General features: G+C 45.8%; 1 protein-coding gene and 1 long non-coding RNA gene across 4 annotated transcripts in view; one reads left to right on the forward strand and one right to left on the reverse strand.

The window, feature by feature from the left end:
* The window catches only part of GPD2 (glycerol-3-phosphate dehydrogenase 2), a 56,818-nt gene extending 39,838 nt beyond the window's left edge, over positions 1-16,980 (forward strand). For 2 of the 3 annotated variants that reach the window (XM_085228048.1, XM_085228050.1), the window contains exons 9-17: positions 4,499-4,692; positions 7,069-7,203; positions 7,434-7,609; positions 8,098-8,229; positions 8,662-8,820; positions 9,664-9,776; positions 9,862-9,940; positions 10,230-10,328; positions 13,861-16,980. In XM_085228048.1, the coding sequence (XP_085084174.1) occupies positions 4,499-4,692; positions 7,069-7,203; positions 7,434-7,609; positions 8,098-8,229; positions 8,662-8,820; positions 9,664-9,776; positions 9,862-9,940; positions 10,230-10,328; positions 13,861-13,986 (1,213 nt within the window). In that variant the 3' untranslated portion in view covers positions 13,987-16,980. Of the gene's footprint in view, positions 1-4,498; positions 4,693-7,068; positions 7,204-7,433; positions 7,610-8,097; positions 8,230-8,661; positions 8,821-9,661; positions 9,777-9,861; positions 9,941-10,229; positions 10,329-13,860 lie in introns of those variants that run through there. The other variant, XR_014884354.1, reaches the window with a different exon arrangement.
* On the reverse strand, positions 526-8,761 carry LOC146544028 (uncharacterized). Its single transcript, XR_014884355.1, has 2 exons — positions 8,632-8,761; positions 526-2,708 (listed from the first exon to the last, which is right to left on the reverse strand). It is a non-coding gene; the product is annotated as an uncharacterized LOC146544028 (long non-coding RNA).
* Positions 16,981-17,891: the final 911 nt, after the last annotated feature.

Here is a 17,891-nt window from a genome sequence, read left to right on the forward strand (position 1 = left end):
AACTGCTGAAGCAGAAGGGCCTTTAGGCAGGGACTGCTATAAGATGCCTTTCCTATAAGGGGTGAGTTCAGCATGTTGACTGTTTCTTCACCCCGTTAAGAGAACAGGAAATGTAGAAAGCCTTCCTGAGAGCTTCCTGCCTTCTTAGAAAGCTTTCTGTCTTACAAAATAGCATGCTGTCTAGGCAATCATCTGCCATTACATCTGCCCCTGCTATTAGTATGGGTGGACGCCACTGGTGTTAGGAGTGCAGCACGTACACAGTGTAGCACGTAGTTCAGAATACCATGAAATGGTGGTGGGTGCTGATGGGCAGGTGCCCACCCACCCTTGCTGGTTCAGGTGAAGGGGGCCGTTCTACCTGTGCTGAGCTCACCACAGGCTCCTGGGGCCCTCTGCAAGCACTTGCTCTGCAGACTCGTTCCTGCTTCTCTCCTTATTTGTTGCTGCCAAACCAAATCCCCTTCTACCACACGTAAGCCGTTTCAGTTGAAGCTCAAATATTACCTTTGGTTCCTGAAGTCATTAGCATCCTAATGGAAATTCACATTTATAGACTTATACCGGTTCTGTTGATACAGTGCACTTACAATAATGCCTTCCATATGACTGTTGCAGTCCTCTGTGAATATAAATCTAGACTTCAGTGCAGAGTGTTGTTGTTGCCTGAGCTGTCCCAATAGGACATGACCAGAGACTATAAAATTGAGGCATCTCTGGCCTAGTGGAAAATCACTCTTGCAATCTCTATTTTTTGTGCATCCTTCCCCCATGACAATCAGGAAGTGACTTGACAGCTGCTTTAAAGCAACAGCAAAGAGGATAAGAGCTTTGTCATCAATCCTAGGTTGTTCACACACAGTGGTAAGCAGGGGCACAACTGCATGGTTTTGGTGTAGGGCCACCAAGTCAGCTGCTCAGCTTGGAATCGCTTTGAAGATTCCAAGCTGAAGATGGCTTGATACACGTGAGGGCTCTAATTACGTGTTTTGTAAATAGCTAATAATTGTAACTGCTAATGTGGAGAAAAATTCTCCTCCTTGTTCCCCTGTGTGTGTCAGCGTGTGGGCATTGCTTTTCTTGTAAAACAGTGTCTGCCCACGTGCTGCCTCCACAGTGCAGCTGATGAAATAAAACCGATTTCCGTTCAGTGGGGAAGCCTGATCCAAAGAACTGCCTAGAAATACTCGTGGTATTTAACCTCAGTTGTATGGAGCCTTTATTCCTGATTCTAAGTGGATGGATATTCCTTACAAATAAGACTTATTTAATTGCATCTGCTTGCCTTTGTAAAATTTGTGTGAGTTTGGGCCAAAATTCTATAAAAGAGAATTTTATATCTAGACACAGCTAAGATTTTGTAAAACTAACGTTAATGTAATGCGTTCACTTCCCATGGGATTCTTGCTCGTTTGTGTTCTTCATTAATAGTCCCAGTATTCCTCCTCTCATTAATTCTATTTTTAGTATACATGTCTGCTCTAGTAGCTGCAATAACTCTTTCATTCTCTATTGTTTAAACGTAATATCTGCAAAAAGAGAGGATTCTGGCACCGTAGTTCTGATTAGCACATCTCAGGCAGGAAGCCTACATGTGCAGTACTAACTTCCACTCAACGAATTTCAGGTATTTACAGTCCTCTTAGATTTCCCTTTCCGTGTTTCAGGTTCCAGTTAAATTTGAATTAGAGAATGGCTTGAGCTGGAAGGGACCCTTAAAGGCCGTCTGGTCCCACTCCAGCAGTGCACAGGGACAGCCACAGCTCCAGCAGTGCTCAGAGCCCAGCCCTGACGTGGGTGTCTGCAGGGATGGGACACTGCCACCCCTCTGGGCACCCTGTGCAGCGCCTCACTGTGAACATCTTCCTCATATCCCCTCTATTAAACTTTAGCTCTGCTTTCTTGGAAGTCACCTGTTTTCTATTTAATTGCACGCATGGGATTCCATTAGGAATCTTCCATGTTTCTGCTCCAACATCCAGAATGAATAACTTGCTGACTTCGAGCTCAAGAGTTCAGATCTGTCTTTCAAATGAAGTTGTGTTTAATGTGGTAGTCCGTATCTCATATTCTCCCATCTTATTTGTACTTCAGTAATGAACGTTCAGGGCTCTTTCCTCATTTGTGATATGCTGTATGTGCTGTTCAGCGTAGCTGTGCTGCTGTTTCGGAGGCAGAAGCAGGTTGAGGAGCAGAACGCTCCAAGCTCGGTGAAGTCAGCTGCTGCTCTGTCATTAGCTCACAGAGGGGTGGGTGTCCTGATGTTTGTTCTGCCAACAGGCACTTCTGATCCATCCGTATTAGACTCCTAGGCTCTGTCTATTTGCCACTATATTTCTGTCTCCTGTTAGAGTTTACAGATCCTAATCTTACCCGTTTTAGTGATCTTGAAGGATCACCAGAGAAACGTGCCAGTGGGTGACAGCACTGTGCTGCGTGGTCACAGCAGTTCCACCGTCAGAATCTGTGTGGTGAGTCCACGTACTTTGAGCAGAGCTCCAGTTCAGCTGGCAGCACGCTGCTTGTTGATGGATGTTTTAATTTTTTTTGGTTGCTCTGCAGTTACTTCTATAAGACAGAATAAACAGAGGCTGAGAAGAACTTCCCAGGACAGCCGGTGGTCATTAAGTCAGTAAATTAATTGACGTACAGAAGGCTTCTTCATCCTTTCTCATCTCTTGCTGTCGCCCTCTCGTACGTACTTCAGTCTGTAGGTGTTAGGTGAAGCTTAGTTTTAATTCTTTACTCATTTCTCTTTCACAGTTTTTTACTTAAATCGCGTTAAAAATATATATTATTCTTTTGAGAATGTCTGAAGTTATCTGAATATTCTGATACTGTATATTAAATCTCTCGTTTCCTGTCTCTAAATCAATAGCTTTTTCATTTTAAAAAGTAATCATTTGCCTGACGTGATTTACCTTTCACAAATCCGTGTTGACTTCCCCTATTAAATTGTACTTTTCCAACTGTATGCTTAAGCTGTCTATAAATATCATCTAAAAAATGTTCTAATATACATGCTATATATGAAATTTTCAGCTGCTCCTAGCCTTTCCAGATATTGCAAACTTACCCTCAGCAATCAGTTTGGACTTCCTAAAAATGAAATATTCAGCGTTCCAGCTTGTAGCTTTCTTAAATAGGTAATTCTCTCCAGCCTCCAGTCTTTGTCTCCCTTCAGCTCGTGGTGTTAGTAGTTACCTTGGTCTGTTGAGTTATCCCCTCTGCTGATCCTTCCTGTATCCTCCTTCCAGTACCAGCAATAGGTGCAAAACCTGGAGAAAATCTGCTAAACTGCCTGCAGATGATTGTACGAGGACTTCCAGTACCCGATAGCAAAGTCAGTGTCCTTCCTTTCAATAGAAGTTAATAGAAAAAGGGGCAACTGGGATATTCTCCCGTATAACAACTGCTTACATCAAAGTACTTATGGGTGCCTCATTTCCTGAAATAGAAGCACTGCTGTTTAGTGAGTGATTAAGAAAACTTTTTCTTTTGTTCACCTGGATATTTTTACTATTATTTTTTAGTATTATTTATCAGAAAACCTTGATAAATTAGTTAAAATTTCATGTGCAAAGAGCTATCATCTTTCTCCTGAATCATTCTATAGCACTGGCACAAATGAGTGAAGGTGCTGGCATCTGATTAGTCATTATGGAGGTGTATCTTCTGCCATTTCCCCTCCAAAGGTGGTTCCTAGTTCAGGAATGCTGCTGGAAGCATTTGAAATGTATTTCTGGTCTGAATGCCTTGGCAGTCTGGGCTTCAGTTCCTGTTCTCATGGCAGGTGCTTACTGCATTCAGGCTGTAGGGTCCCTGGAAGTTTCTTGTCTGAATGCACTCATAATGCTTATGATTTCAGTGTTTCTGTTCTCTCCTTTTTTCTACTTCTTGTTCCTAACTTTGCCTTCTCCCTCCCGCCCCACCTTAGTTGTGAGTACAGGTTGCAGAAGTCATTGGGTGTCTTATCTGCTCCCTAAGTAAGTGACATCCATTACCTGATAAACGGGGTTACTCATGTTTAGTCTGAAATTCTCTCTCCTCTTAGACACATTACAAACAAACTAGAGTTCTGTTTTTGTTTTTTTCCTCTGCAGCCTGTGCACTGTTTGAGCCTCAGCTGTTCCTTGTGACACTAAGTTATTGTCTGTTGCTTAATACTAAAACTAGTTGTTCATTCCACGGTAGGGGTTTCCAGTAAATGCTGTTTTAAATTTCAAATCCTTACATTTGAAATTCCAGTGACTGGAGGAGGGAGGTGCCTGGTTGCTCTCACTAAGGATGCGTCCTGCTGTCTGATGTAGGAAGTCACATTCTGGGAATCACATTTAAAGACCTTAGCCCCAGAAGTTTTGAGAAATGCATTTTAAGGTTGGGCGGTGGTGAGCTCTTTTTGCACGGGAGCAAAGGTGCTGATGTAATAGCTGAACACGTACAAGAACAGCTCCTGGTGATGCCTGATCTGCTCTGAATCACATCCCTTCTTTTTCAGCCCTGATAACATGGGTCTGCTCGACCCAGCCACCAGCGACGGCAGAGTGATTTTCTTCCTGCCCTGGGAGAAGATGACGATTGCAGGGACCACAGACAGCCCCACCGATGTCACCTCCCATCCCATACCGACAGAAGAAGATATCAACTTCATTCTGAGTGAAGTGCGCAACTACCTTAGTGTTGATGTTGAAGGTAGGAGTGCCAGCTGTTGCTGGGAGGGATAATTACAGTATTTCAGTCTGAACGCATGCTGTCTGTCTCAAGTTTCTCCAGTGACTGATAGCTGTGTTCTTGCCCCTCTAATGCTTGTGGGATGTAAGCGTCATCTCTCTGCTTGGGCTATTTAAATGGAAAGCAGCTGATATCTGAACGCGCAGATTTCACGTACCTCTCATCTAACAGGCAGCTGCTGTCAGATGAGTCATTCTGGCCTTTTTGGGTGGCAGATGCAGAGTTTGGCTCAAGTGGGTCGGCTGGTTGTATGTCCATACGGGTGCATTGTAGAATTCCTCTGCTTTGATTGTAGGAAGACTTCTTCTGACTTTTCCTCTGTCTTCCATTTTTCTAGATGCTTTCTTAATTACATTTATTGGTGTGGTAAATGCCTAATAGTTCAGCTCTTGGTTGAAGAGGAAAGTTTAATGGGCAGAAAGGGGAATTCATCAAAATCACTTGGTGATGATTGACCTCAGTAACTGAGCTGAGAACACCTGTGTTGGAAGGTGCTGGCTTGTTTGCCTTAGTGCTAGGTTAAAGGTGAGAGTTTCCTTACTTTGTAGTGAGGTTTACTGTTTTGTTGGGGTTTTTTCTTGTTGTTTTTTTAATGGTTATGTGAAAGCATCTGTGCTCCTGTTGTAGTAGTGCTAAAAGAAATCTGAAAACCACTGTTTGTCAGGAGCACTGCAATCTCTGGGATTTAGGAAACCTGCTGTCCAGCAGTTGGAAATATTAGATTACCAGATTCCTGAAATGAATAGTTTGGTGGCTCTCTTGTACAGCTTTGGGACAAACAGCCTTGAGGAAGTGCACCCTTACTTTTCTGCTGCAGAAGCCGATACAAGTCAGCACGGTGGGACAGGCAGGTAGCTGGTGGGGTTCAGACTGAATAAGGCAGGAATCTTGCAAGGTTTTTCACAGAAGTGCGTTATGAAGCGTTCAATTCCTTTGAATGAAACCTACCTAGGTGTACATACTGTTTTTCACATAGCAATTAGCGGTGTTTATAGATTGCCTGTTATTGAATTAACAACTGTGCTGGCCATATCAACTCACTGCAGACCTGCCTTTTTGCTGCCGGAGACAGTGCCAGGGTTATCAACTTACACAGGCTTGGATGTGTTCCAACTGTTTAATTATAGTGTCACGCATGCTGCTTTTTCTAGTTTCATTAGTTTATAAATGTAATATGGTATCTTATTTCTGTGATTAACACTTCATTTTGGCAGGTTAAACATGCTGGCAGAGCACCATTGATTTCTGAAATCTATTTTGTGTTCTTTGGGGATGTTTTTACACTCTGTTACCGATTTTTAAGTTATCAGTTATTTGAAAGCTGCATCAAAAATTGTTTCGGGGCTTCAGTGTAAATTGGTCAATTTTTACTATTGTAAATTTAACGAGCAACAAAATTAATTTCATGAGATTATTGGTTCCATGTTTTATATATTCCTGAAGAAAGTCCCTTTCAGAGGCTAGGGTTTTTTCCTGCAACTGTTAAGGACTCCTTTTTACTACTTGTTGCCTTCAGATTTTCTTCTTTCACATTCAGGGGAAGGCCAGGATTGGCTGCTGGGATGCAGTAACTGCCAGGGAGCAGAGGAGTAGCATGGGGGCATGTAAATGGCCATTGAGTTGGGCTTCTTGTGAAGTGGGGAAAGTGCTTCTGAAACAGGTATGGTTGGGAAGGTAGGGCAGGAGGAGGTGGCTAAGAACAGTGTGGGCTTCTGGATGATCTGTGAAAGATCACCTGGGCCCTCTGGGGTTGCTGTGCAAATGCTGGGGGCTCGGGGGAGCAACAGGCCTAGGAGATGTGCTGTAGCCTAGCAGGTGCAGGAGTGCCATCAGGCTTCTGGCAGGCTGTGAATAAAGATAGTTATTTTTTCCAGATTCTCCTCTTGAGAATTCCACACTATACTAAAAGCTTTCAGGTCCTAAAAGCAAATGTTGTAGGAGCAGACTTTATTTTGGTTTCTGAAGTGCCATGTAAGGACTGCCCTGCCCACAGAAGCAAGGAGGATAAGACTTGGTGCTGCACTGGGTGCCGTTTCTGGTGGGATTTCTGTTTTGGACTGAGGGTTTTCTGAGCTGATCGGTGACTCTGATAGCTGAGTCTCATGGTGGATCAGTTCCAGAATCTCTCTCTTCTGTCGAATTCTTAACCAGTGTGACAGATACTGTCTGTCTGTCTTTGGCTTTGTTTTGGGTCAGACAACAGTATTGATACAGAGAAGGGCAGTGCCGTTTTTCACGCTGCTTGGAGGTAATGCCACAGAGACCATAAGATGGATAGGAAATGAATACAAATACAAAGTTCCTGACTGATTTTGGTTGACTTTTTCTTCTGGACAGTGAGAAGAGGAGACGTGTTGGCAGCCTGGAGTGGCATTCGTCCTCTGGTCACCGACCCCAACTCCAAAGACACGCAGTCAATATGCCGGAACCACGTTGTTGCTGTTAGTGACAGTGGCCTTGTCACCATAGCAGGTAGGGGAGCTGTTGTTTTTGCTGGGCTTCCCCAGTGCATTTTGTGCAAACGTCTTTCTTCTTGCAGGGTGACACGTTGCATTCCTCCCGTTAGGTAGTGGTCTGCCTGTAGCAGTGTGACTGGCTTGTTAGAACAACTTTAGTAAGAGTGATATGACAAAATACATGGCGTGACCAACTTCATGTTTCCCTTGCTTTCCCCAAATAAAGAAGTAAACGTGTGCTTACAGGTGGGAAGTGGACAACGTACCGTGCCATGGCTCAGGATACCATTGATGCTGCTATTCAGGCACACAATCTGCCTGCGGGTTCCAGTAAGACGATTGGGCTGTTGCTCCAGGGGGCTGAGGACTGGAGCCCCACGCTCTACATTAGGTTGGTCCAGGACTATGGACTTGAAAGCGAGGTGAGCCGTTGTTACTGTTCATGTGCTGATATTTCCGTGTTGGAGGGTTTTGTTCTTCTCCTAAAGACAATATTTTCCTAATGTCTTCACTGTTTTCTGCTTTAAAATGTTATGAGATGCTAGAATGTTCCTTTCCTTGGGCATGACAAACCTGTGCTACTCTCTGATCACATCTGAAGTAGAAGAGTTGAAGCACCACAGTCATTTATTTGGATACGTACATAGCAGCATTGCAGAATCACAGAATGGCCAGAGTTAGGAGGGACCTCAGGGATCGTGAATCTCCAATCCCCCTGTCACAGGCTGGGCCACCAACCTCATAAACATAGGTCTAACTCATTCACAGGGCTAGCAGTTTCCTCTCACACCATCAGAACCCAATACCCTCTTCAGCATCTTTGTTATTAGTGATGAGAGAACTGACAATAAAAAATGCATATATTTGATGTGCTTTCAAAAGCGTGCTGAACTTGTTTTCAACTCCATAGGTGGCGCAACATCTGGCTTCTACATATGGTGACAAGGCTTTCGAGGTGGCCAAAATAGCCCAAGTTACAGGAAAGAGATGGCCTATTGTTGGAAAACGTCTTGTGTCTGAATTTCCTTATATCGAAGCTGAGGTATGTGGAAAAACTACATCACACTTGTGTGCTGCTTGGGAATTAAGCAGATTCTGGAGCAGATCCATCTCGCTCTGAAAAATACCTTCACAAGCCCTTTCCTTTGAGATTCAGATGTTTTTCTTTTCATTTTTCCACTTCACCTGATCGTGCTTAATGTTTTTATGTAGAACCATTGGATCACCGAGGTGAAGACTTCCAAGGTCATCCAGTCCAACTGCCCACCTACCACCAGTATTTCCCAGTAAACCAGGTCCCTTTGTACAACATCCAGACATTTCTTGAACTGCCTCCCCGGGCAGCCCATTCCAGCAGCTGAACACTCTTTCAGAGAAGAATTTTTTTCTAATATCCAACTACAAACACATAATGTAACATGAAATACACCCAGTATGGACTCACCTACGTTTTTTCCCTGTCTCGTTCCTCTAGGTCATCTATGGTGTGAAGGAGTATGCCCGCACTGCTGTGGATATCGTTTCCCGGCGGACTCGCTTGGCCTTCCTGAACGTGCAGGCTGCTGAGGAAGCTCTGCCAAGGATCGTAGACATAATGGGGAAGGAACTTAACTGGAACGAGCAGAAAAAAAAGGTACAAAGGGCCTTTTCATCTGGAATTCTTTTGTTTTTCTTAAGTAGTTTCCATGTTAACAGATGAAATTAATTGAATGGAAAACTTCAGTGATGCTTGCTTCCTGAGAGAATGGACATTTGGTGTATTTTGTTTTGAAGTCTTCATCAAAATAGCTGTGAAATGAATTGGTATTGGCCAAGTGGAGGGAAGAGTGAAAGCATTCCTTAACTTTAAAAATGAGGCAGACTTGGCATTACAGTCCTACTTCTAGTGAGCATTTAGTTCAGCGTCGCTTCTTACAGGTCTGTCTCAGAAGAGAAGGATTTTGCAGTCTGTATCACTTTTTTCAGAGAATCATAGAATGGTTTGGGTTGGAAGGACCTTTGAGATCATCTCGTTCCAGCCCCCTGCTACAGGCAGGGACACCTCCCTCCAGACCAGGCTGCTCACAGCCCCATCCTGCCTGGCCTTGAGCCCTTCAGGGAGGGAACATCCACAGCCTCACTGGGCGAGCTGTGGCAGTTTTGAAAAGTGAAGATACAGAGTTTGTTAACTTCTTTTATTTTCTGAATTATTTTGAAGGTCCGCATTTGCTTCCTCTGCCCTTATGGCCCAGTGCTCGTGCATACAGCGTAATTCTAAAAGCATTTACAAGCAGGCAATTAGAAGTCTTTACTAGGCTTGATACCCCTTTTCAAGATTAAAAGGTGCCAAAGTTGAACTTTTTAATACTTTTCAGCTACTGCCTGCTCGGTTTTTGGACCTTAGGTAAATTCTTGTGAAGTGGGAGGAGCAAATAAATTGTGTAAGGAAGAACTTGTTCTTCCTCAGATACAAGAAGGCTTTTCTTTTTGGTTGTAGGAAGAACTTGAAGCTGCAAGAAAATTTCTGTATTATGAAATGGGCTACAAAGTAAAATCTGACCAATTAACAGACAGCTCTGAAATCACTCTAGTGCCTTCAGATATTGAAAGGTAAGTGAAATAAGAGATTCCTGGGTTGCTGGGAGTTAACAACGTCGAGTGTCATTCTTCTCCACTGATAATCCTTATCTTGCAGGTACAAGAAGCGATTCCACATGTTTGACAAGGACAAGAAGGGGTTTATTACTATACTGGATGTGCAGCGTGTCTTGGAGGTAAAGTTTCCTTCTGCTTTTTTTTTTTTTTTTAATTGCAATGTGGCATAAGTAGTGCTGAGCAATGCTGTTGATGTACTTTGTTGTCTATCAAACAGGTCCAGACTGCAAAGTGTACCGTGGTGCAGATCTGAATTTGGCTTTCTAATACAGAAATTATGTTTAATGATGTTCAAAATAAGATGGTTGTTTTTTGGAAGGTTTATGGTTACGTACATTGATGCTTACCTGACCCTGCTAAAAGTTGGCTTTTGGGTTTGTCTTGTTTGTTTGTTTGTTTTTTGTCTAGAGCATCAATGTGCAGATTGATGAAAAAACACTCCACGATATTCTGCATGAAGTAGATCTGAACAAAAACGGGCAGGTGGAGCTCATTGAGTTTTTGCAGGTAAGAATTTCTCTGTTCCAAAGAAACTGCAACTGTTATAACTGTAGGCACAGGTGTTCAGTCCCCCTCCTCCTCCTGAGCAGAAGAGCTGTGCTGGGGAGGAGGTGAGTGCTGTTGGGTACCACAGTCCTGCTGATGCTGTTTGCCAGAGCACGGGACAGAAATGACACACACAGCTAGTTTTAAGCACCTTCCAAACTCAAGGATATTTTCTGTGCAGGAGCAATTAACCCAAAGAACAGGTCACATTTTCAAAGTATGCCACAGTGCAGATCTGAACTTGGCTTTTTTATACAGAAATTATGTTTAATTATATTCCAAGTAAGATGGTTGTTTGTTTGGAAGACATTGTAGTTATGCATGCTGACACATACCTGACCCTGTTAAAAATGACTGCGGTGTTCAAAACAGCCTGGCAAACTGTAAAGGAGGAGCTTATGGTTAGAAGACATGTAGTCCATGTTGTCCCATTGTAAGTCCTGGGTTGAGAAGCAATACCTCCATTTGTATGAACATTACGTTGGCAACCTGTATGTCTGCTTTTTGCAGGGCTTTAAAATGAGAAAATTAAAGGTGCTACTGAGTGTTTGTCCTCCTCTTGCATAAGCAGTTTGCTAACCAGCTTTGTTTTTGTGGAGTCTTCTTGGTGTGGTATTTCAAGTGAGTGCCATGTCTTTCCTGCATGGTGGCAATGATGAATGCTGAACATGAGCTAAATTAATGCTGGGGATTTTGGTCAATGTCAGCCCTTTCTTCACTGTGTCAAGTTAAACAAACAAGATCAAGGCAGAGGAAATGGTAATTGTCTCTCTTGAGATGAGCTGTAGATAAGAGGAGCATTGTTGAATCTAAATGCAGAAAATTTTCACAGGTTGTGTCCAGCATTACAAAAAAAGGACTATTTATTTACCTAACATGCAGCGATTTAGCTGGGTAACTGAAATGTGCATTCGTTGTAAAATGAAATAAAAGCTCCCCAGAGCCATCTGACTGAGATAACTGAAAGAGAAACTCACAGGTGGCTTTCTGACTGTTGGGAAGGGTCTCCCTCTTGTGTCCTTTTGCATGCCAAAACTTCAGATTGAGGGGAAAAAACCAAAACACTGCAGTGGCTTGGGTAGATTGAAAACTGGGTTCACTTGGATACGTTGTGGTTAAGAAGTCAAAGCAACTAACACAGCTGCTGTGGATTTCTTTAATTTGCTTTGCTCTGGCGAACAGTCTCATGAGGAGTTTCCTGCCCAAACTCTAAAATGCAAGTGACAGGTCACTGTTTTGGTGTCATTTCCAAGTTACTTTACTTTCAGTTGAATGACTCTGTGGCTACAGGCTTGTCCTGAGTGTTCCCCAGTGCTCTCCAGCACTGCAGCGAGGTTGCATTGCCTTTGCACTTCCTTCACAGAGCCAGAGCTGCAAGCAGGGGGCTGCTGTGCTGCACAGAGCACAGTGGGAAGCTGGTGATAAGAGGAACGGCAGGTTGCCATGGAAGGAGCAAAATACACGTGGTGTTTGTTTAGTTTTTTAATGGATCTGTTAAGCCAGTTCTCAATACTTTTGTGTTTGCTCTCCGAAAACTTTCAAGTAATTACATTGTACTGCCAGAACGCTTGTGGAAAGCTGTGTGCAAATATTTGTGGACGTTTATATTAGAATATAGGAACACATTGTATCAGAGTGCCTGCCTCCCTATCCAGGTGGGAGCAGAGCGATGCCAAGTGGCTGCATTTGACCCGCTGCAGCCTGCCAGCCTGCCTGGGTTGCCTTGGGAGAGCTGCTCAGCAGTGCCTGCAGGTGTTTCACAGATGGAACTCAGACCCAACTGATGGGCTTCTTATGCAAACAGGTGGTTCTGATTGAAAACTTGAGCCATTTTTGCTTTTATTCACAGCTGCTTTTTACTGTTACTGCCCATGTCTCCTCAGGTGGTCCTGCTGGCACAGGCAGCTGTCTGATGGCAGCGATTGCTTCTCTGAAGGCTTGCATATGAAAGCTCTGTTTTTGTGGTGGAGCCTGCTCCTCCAGGCAGTGCCTTTCCCACAGGGCATGCAGAAAAGTGGGAAAAGCCACAACAAGTTGGCTGTGGAGTGCGTGGTAGGGCAGAATGAATGGGTGTGATGGAAGGGCTGCTCCACTTGGACCTTCTTGTTGGTGTGGGTCAGCGGGGGGAGGGGAGCAGCTGGAGGGATGCTCTGGGCCTCTGCCTGACTGCAGCATCTGCCTTTGCTCAGGGCTCACAGGGTGACCAGAATGTCCCCAGCAGCCTTGGAGGTCCTTCAGCCTTGGCTGGATCTGTCCCTTTCCCTCCCTGGGAAGTCATCCCTGTTTCTCAAATGCAGTACCAACCTATAGAAGTCTGGCTGCAGAAGTACTAGACTTTCCTATAGAAAGGAAGAAATCTGAAGGATTTCTAGCACTCACTGTGACTCAGAAACTGCTTTTTGTAAGTGCTGGTTGCTTTGCATAGTGGTCTTTGGCAAGCTGACTGTATGTAATTTCAAGTCTAATACTCACCTTATCCATGGGATAAAGAAGAATTAACTGAAACCTTAGCACTAGCGTGTGTTCGTTAAGGCAGCGCCGAGTCCAGTTTCAAGGACTTAAAGGCAAATGAGTTTTAAAAGTCTATAAAATAATTTGGATTTGAAAGAGTTGTGGAAGTCAAGTATGCTGTCTCTGCAAGAAGGGTTTGTGAATGGGAGGGGTGCAAGCCAGGGTCAGTGCTGGAGCAGCAGCGATGTTCTGTTTGTCACTTCCAGACTGAGAGGGGAATAGAAAAAAAGTGTGGGTGGGGGAGAGCCTGTGGAACAGCTGGGTTATCCCACATGGTTAAATGGCACTGAAAAAGCACTGCTGTTAATGGATGCTGCATTGCTACTTCCAAACAGGTCACGTTTGCTGGTATTTCTGGAAAATGAAAATGGGCTTTGATGTGAGATTTTTTTTCAAAGCATGCAGCAGTGTTGCTTTATTGGTATCGTAGAATCACAGAATGGCCTGGGTTGCAAAGGCCCACAGTGATCACTGAGTCCCAACCCCCTGCTGTGTGCAGGTCGCCAACCAGCAGCCCAGGCTGCCCAGAGCCACATCCAGCCTGGCCTTGAATGCCTGCAGGGATGGGGCATCCACAGCCTCCTTGGGCAACCTGTTCCAGTGCCTCACCACCCTCTGAGAGGAAAAACTTCCTCCTCATATCCAACCTAAACCTCCCCTGTCTCACTTTAAAACCATTCCCCTTGTCCTGTCACCACCCACCCTCACAAACAGCCGTTCCCCTCCTGTTTATCCGCTCCCTCCAAGCACTGGAAGGCCACAATGAGGTCTCCCTGGAGCCTTCTCTTCTCCAGAAGACAAATGGTTTTGTCACTGCCACACACCACGTGCCCCCGGGCAAACTGACCAGCTGTGTGGAGCTGAGCCCATGCTGCGGGGCTGGGCTGACATCCCTGCTGCTCTGCCAAGGAGCTGGGGCTGTGCCACCCACCTTTGCTGCGTGTGGAAGGGAAGCTGAGGGCTGCTCTCTCTGTTCCTGCAGCTGATGAGTGCCATTCAGAAGGGCTACGTCTCCGGCAGCAGGCTGGCCGTGCTCATGAAGACAGCTGAGGAGAACCTGCGGCAGCGCCTGGTGATCCCGGTGGACCGCAGCGGCGGAGGGCTGTAGCTCAGCACAGCTGCATCTGCTGACTAACATTCCAGTGCTCCGAATGTCCTTGCTCGTTCAAGGTGACTGATATCTGTAAAAAAAAACACGTGGGTGTGTTTGTTTTCTGTGCTAATGGTTTTCTGTACAGCTCTTAATGCTCTGGTATGTGGCCTTTTGGAGTGGGCACGTTTCAGACATGTGAGTTTGTTAACGGGGGTTCTGGAATATGGTCTGGAAACACTGGTGCACACACAAGCACGTGGCACGTACTGCCTTGCTCGTTAACTTCTGGATCACCTTTACCTTTAAAAAAAAAAAGTGATTCCTGCCTTTAAAGAGAGCGTTGCATTGAGATTTGCAAATAGGCATTTAGTATTTAAAAGCTGCCGATCTGCCTGCTTCAACAAAGGGCAGCAGAGGGAAGGCTGGTGCCTGGGATTTGAGACAGCTTCACAAAAGGAGCAAAACTTCACCTTCTGAGGGTACCAGGTACAGTAAGGAGCTGGCTGGTTAGTGACTGCCCTTCCACAGGAGCTGGGCTTTGCTCTCGTGGGGTGTGTAGTTATTTCAGCAGTACAGTACTTGGCCAGACACAAGTATTAGCAGTACAGAGCTGGAAAATAACACGCAACCCATCACTCCAACTAATGACCCAGCGAGCAGCTAGGGGACAGCTTCCCTTTCTCCACATTAATAACAACAAGCTTCCTTCAGTCGGCAGCATTCTTTAGCAGGTGGTGTTTTATGCTGCAAAGTGCTCTGTACTGTTTCCAGTTTGGGACAAATATGTAAAATATGGGTTTTGATAACATAAGTCTTAATTTATTTAAAAACTCAGATTAGATTTCATAGATTTCTTGAGTACAAATACCAGCTGACAAAACAGGACCCTCCGTTCCAAGGGCTCAGCATTTCTCCTTATGTAAAATCGGATCTTTTAACTGATGTCATCACTTTCGCTCATGGAAACAGCGCAGTAACAGCCAGCAAAGATTGCTTCTGTATCTTAAGGGAAAATGATTGCATGTGTGAAATGGAGGGACTGAGGAGTGCTGGTATGTAGCTGAGTGAGTCGGGTGTTTGGGGCTGGACAGGGAGAGCGCTTTTAGGAATAAATAAAACGCAAAGCTTTGAAAAGCAGATCTGTCAAATGAACGCAAACCAGAAATGGGGGTCAGCTTCACCTGAGTTCCTGTCAGTCTGAACGATTGGTAAAACGTCTCCAGGTTTCTCTCCAGAAATACTTTCTCAGATGCTTTCCAAATGGTTTCTGCATGTTGAATTGATGTCGTAGAGCTGCTTTGTACCAGAACTGTGCTGCTGTGGGTTCTGGCCGTTGTGCTGTGAGATTTGTAGCATTGGGCACAGCCCACGGGAGTGGTGAGCGAGTGACAACGTGTTTTATGAATGGCTTCTGTGCTGCTGTCCACTTTTTTGAGCGTGTTCCAGAAGATTCAAGTAAAGTATGCACATACTCCATGCAGCTTCGCTTTCCTAAAACCCTTCTCAAATAAGAACGTGGTAAGAGAGTTTACATCACGCACAGCATGGAGTGGAAGTGGGTGTCTTCGGGCTCAGCAGCAGGAGGGAGGTTGGAGGGGGGCAGGGTGGGAGCCCACGGTTCACTGTATTATTTAAACAGATGTATCTGTTAAAGTCGTGAGACCTTTTCCAGACCACGTAAAGAAAAATGTTTCAAATATTAAATAACTTTTGTGCGGTTTGAAGAAAAATTCTCCTCCACTCCTCTGTAAATGGAACTGTTAAGAATGAACGCTGCGAGCTTCCCTGTAAAGCCAGGATGTTCTGCTGTGCACCCAGACTTCGTCCTTCGCTCCTGGTTTGGTAACGCCACACACACAGTGTGACTTTGGGGTTTCCTTGGCTACACACGTGTCCTCCATACGAGTCTGCTTTGCGCCGTGGGTGTTTTACTGTCGTGGATCTCTGCTCCTGTGCGGCACAGCAGGATTTTGTACAGCTGCCCTGAGTGCAGACGAGGCTGAGTGCTGGTTACAGCGCTGTGCCTGCACACAGGGAACTGCAGCACCTCGCCTCTGCTTTCAGGAATGTCATGGGGGGTGGGAGGGGGGGCGTCGGTTCTTGGTTTTGATCCGCTTGGGTTTTTTTCTTTGCTCTTCTGCTTTTCTCCATGTGATTGTACTGATGTTGCTGCCCTGCTTTGTTCTGATCCCAGGTGGGGAAGCAGCGCTGGGTGGTGGGTGCCTGGAAAGCTGCATGCCTGGCTGGGGAGTGAGTGAGTGAGTGTGCGTGTGTGTGTGTGCGTGTGTGTGTGTGTGTGTGTGTGTGCATGTGTGTACACACGTCTTACCCTGGCACCCGCTGTGCTGTGCTGTGCTGTGCTGGGGGGATGCTCTGTGCCGAGCTGTGCGGCGCTGTGTCTGAGCCTGGGTTGTCGTTTCTATAACTGTCCTGGTGTTTTATTGCTGTTATTTATTACTTTTGATATCCAGAATGAGCCGCATGCATTTATAGAGCAATAAGAGGATGTATTTAACGTGCCTTGTTTTTGACTGGGGAAGAACCAAACGCATGAATCAATAAAAGCGATGAGAGGCGCTCCGTTCCCGGGCACTTTGTTACGGCGGCTACAGAAGCAACTCGGCGAGCCCTGCACGACTTCCTTAGAAGCACAAAGCTCACACAGGCACTTGTCAGCAAACCTGACATCACCGCGACTGTGTTTTCCCACTTGAGCCCAGAACTCCGCGCTGGGTGGGGACGTGAAGGCGAGGGGCAGCGCGGCGCTGTGGCAGCAGGCGTTGCGTGGCACAGCACTGCTGTCCTGCCGCCTGTTTGTCTGCACTGAGACCTGGGCTGAGCTCTGCTTGGCACGCCGATGGATTTTTATCCTAACTGGAATCAATAGAAATGAATGGAAGAGATTTCACAATCTATTCGGATCGTTTCACCTGTCAGGTTCCCCCCAGGTTGCCACGTGCTGATAAATGTTCAGTAAATCAGTAAAGCTGTTACCGCTTTTAACACAAACGATATAATCTCTGTCTATTATTTTATAGGCTTGAATTTCCCTTCCCAATAGGGCCGTTCCCCTGTTGTGCTAACGGTGCTGAGGGTGTGGGGCACAGCCCAGCAGCCCCTCCTGGCCCAGAAGTGAGCAGTGCCGGTACCCCCGGAGGGGAATAACCACGATGATGAATTTTATCTAATCTGCGCTGTGCGAGCAATATGTCAGAAAATGTTTGCTGTAATCATCCTTGTCTCGAGTGTTTTGCAGCACTGCAATGGCCGTGGGCAGCGATCCGGGCTGTGCTGCCGAGTGCTGAAGTGACACGGAAATCCACGGGAGCTTTTCCAGCCGTGCTGGGCAGCGGGCTGCCTGCCTTTGTGCGCTCAGAAACCTGATTTATGGCACCTTGTGTTCCCAGCACACTGCAGCCTGCCTTGGAAATACGATACGGAATATCATAGCAGCATTAATATTAAAGCATGGATGCTTGAACTGGGTGTTTCCTGTGTCAAATAGGAGCCGACTGCATCTGGTGAGGAGGGAAAGCGCTCTTCAGGAAGAATGAGCCTTCGCTGCCCAGTGAGCGTTGTTGCCCCACTGCGGCGAGGAGTTCTCACACCGCGCTCAGCTCGAGCTCTTCTGCCCCTTCCCCGTCTGCTGCCTGGCACAGAGCACAGCACAGCGGTGCCCAGCAGCTCACAGACCCGCAGAGCCAGCAGTGCCTGCGCTCTGGTGATGCCACCGCTGCAGCTGTGTGCTGAGTTTGTCTTCTTTTTTTTTCCCCTCCTTTTCTCCAGATGAAGGCAGAGGTGAACTCTTGCTCTGTGAGGAAGCCTTGCTCATTTATGTTTTCACAGCAGTCTCCTGCAAGGACGGTCACCTGTGTTAGATTATCCACTTGCATTCAAGCAGAGGGGGGTTCCTTCCTGCA

The sequence above is a fragment of the Meleagris gallopavo genome, chromosome 7, assembly GCF_905368555.1.
Source record: "Meleagris gallopavo chromosome 7, MGAL_WU_HG_1.1, whole genome shotgun sequence".
NCBI classification, from domain to species: Eukaryota; Metazoa; Chordata; class Aves; order Galliformes; family Phasianidae; genus Meleagris; species Meleagris gallopavo.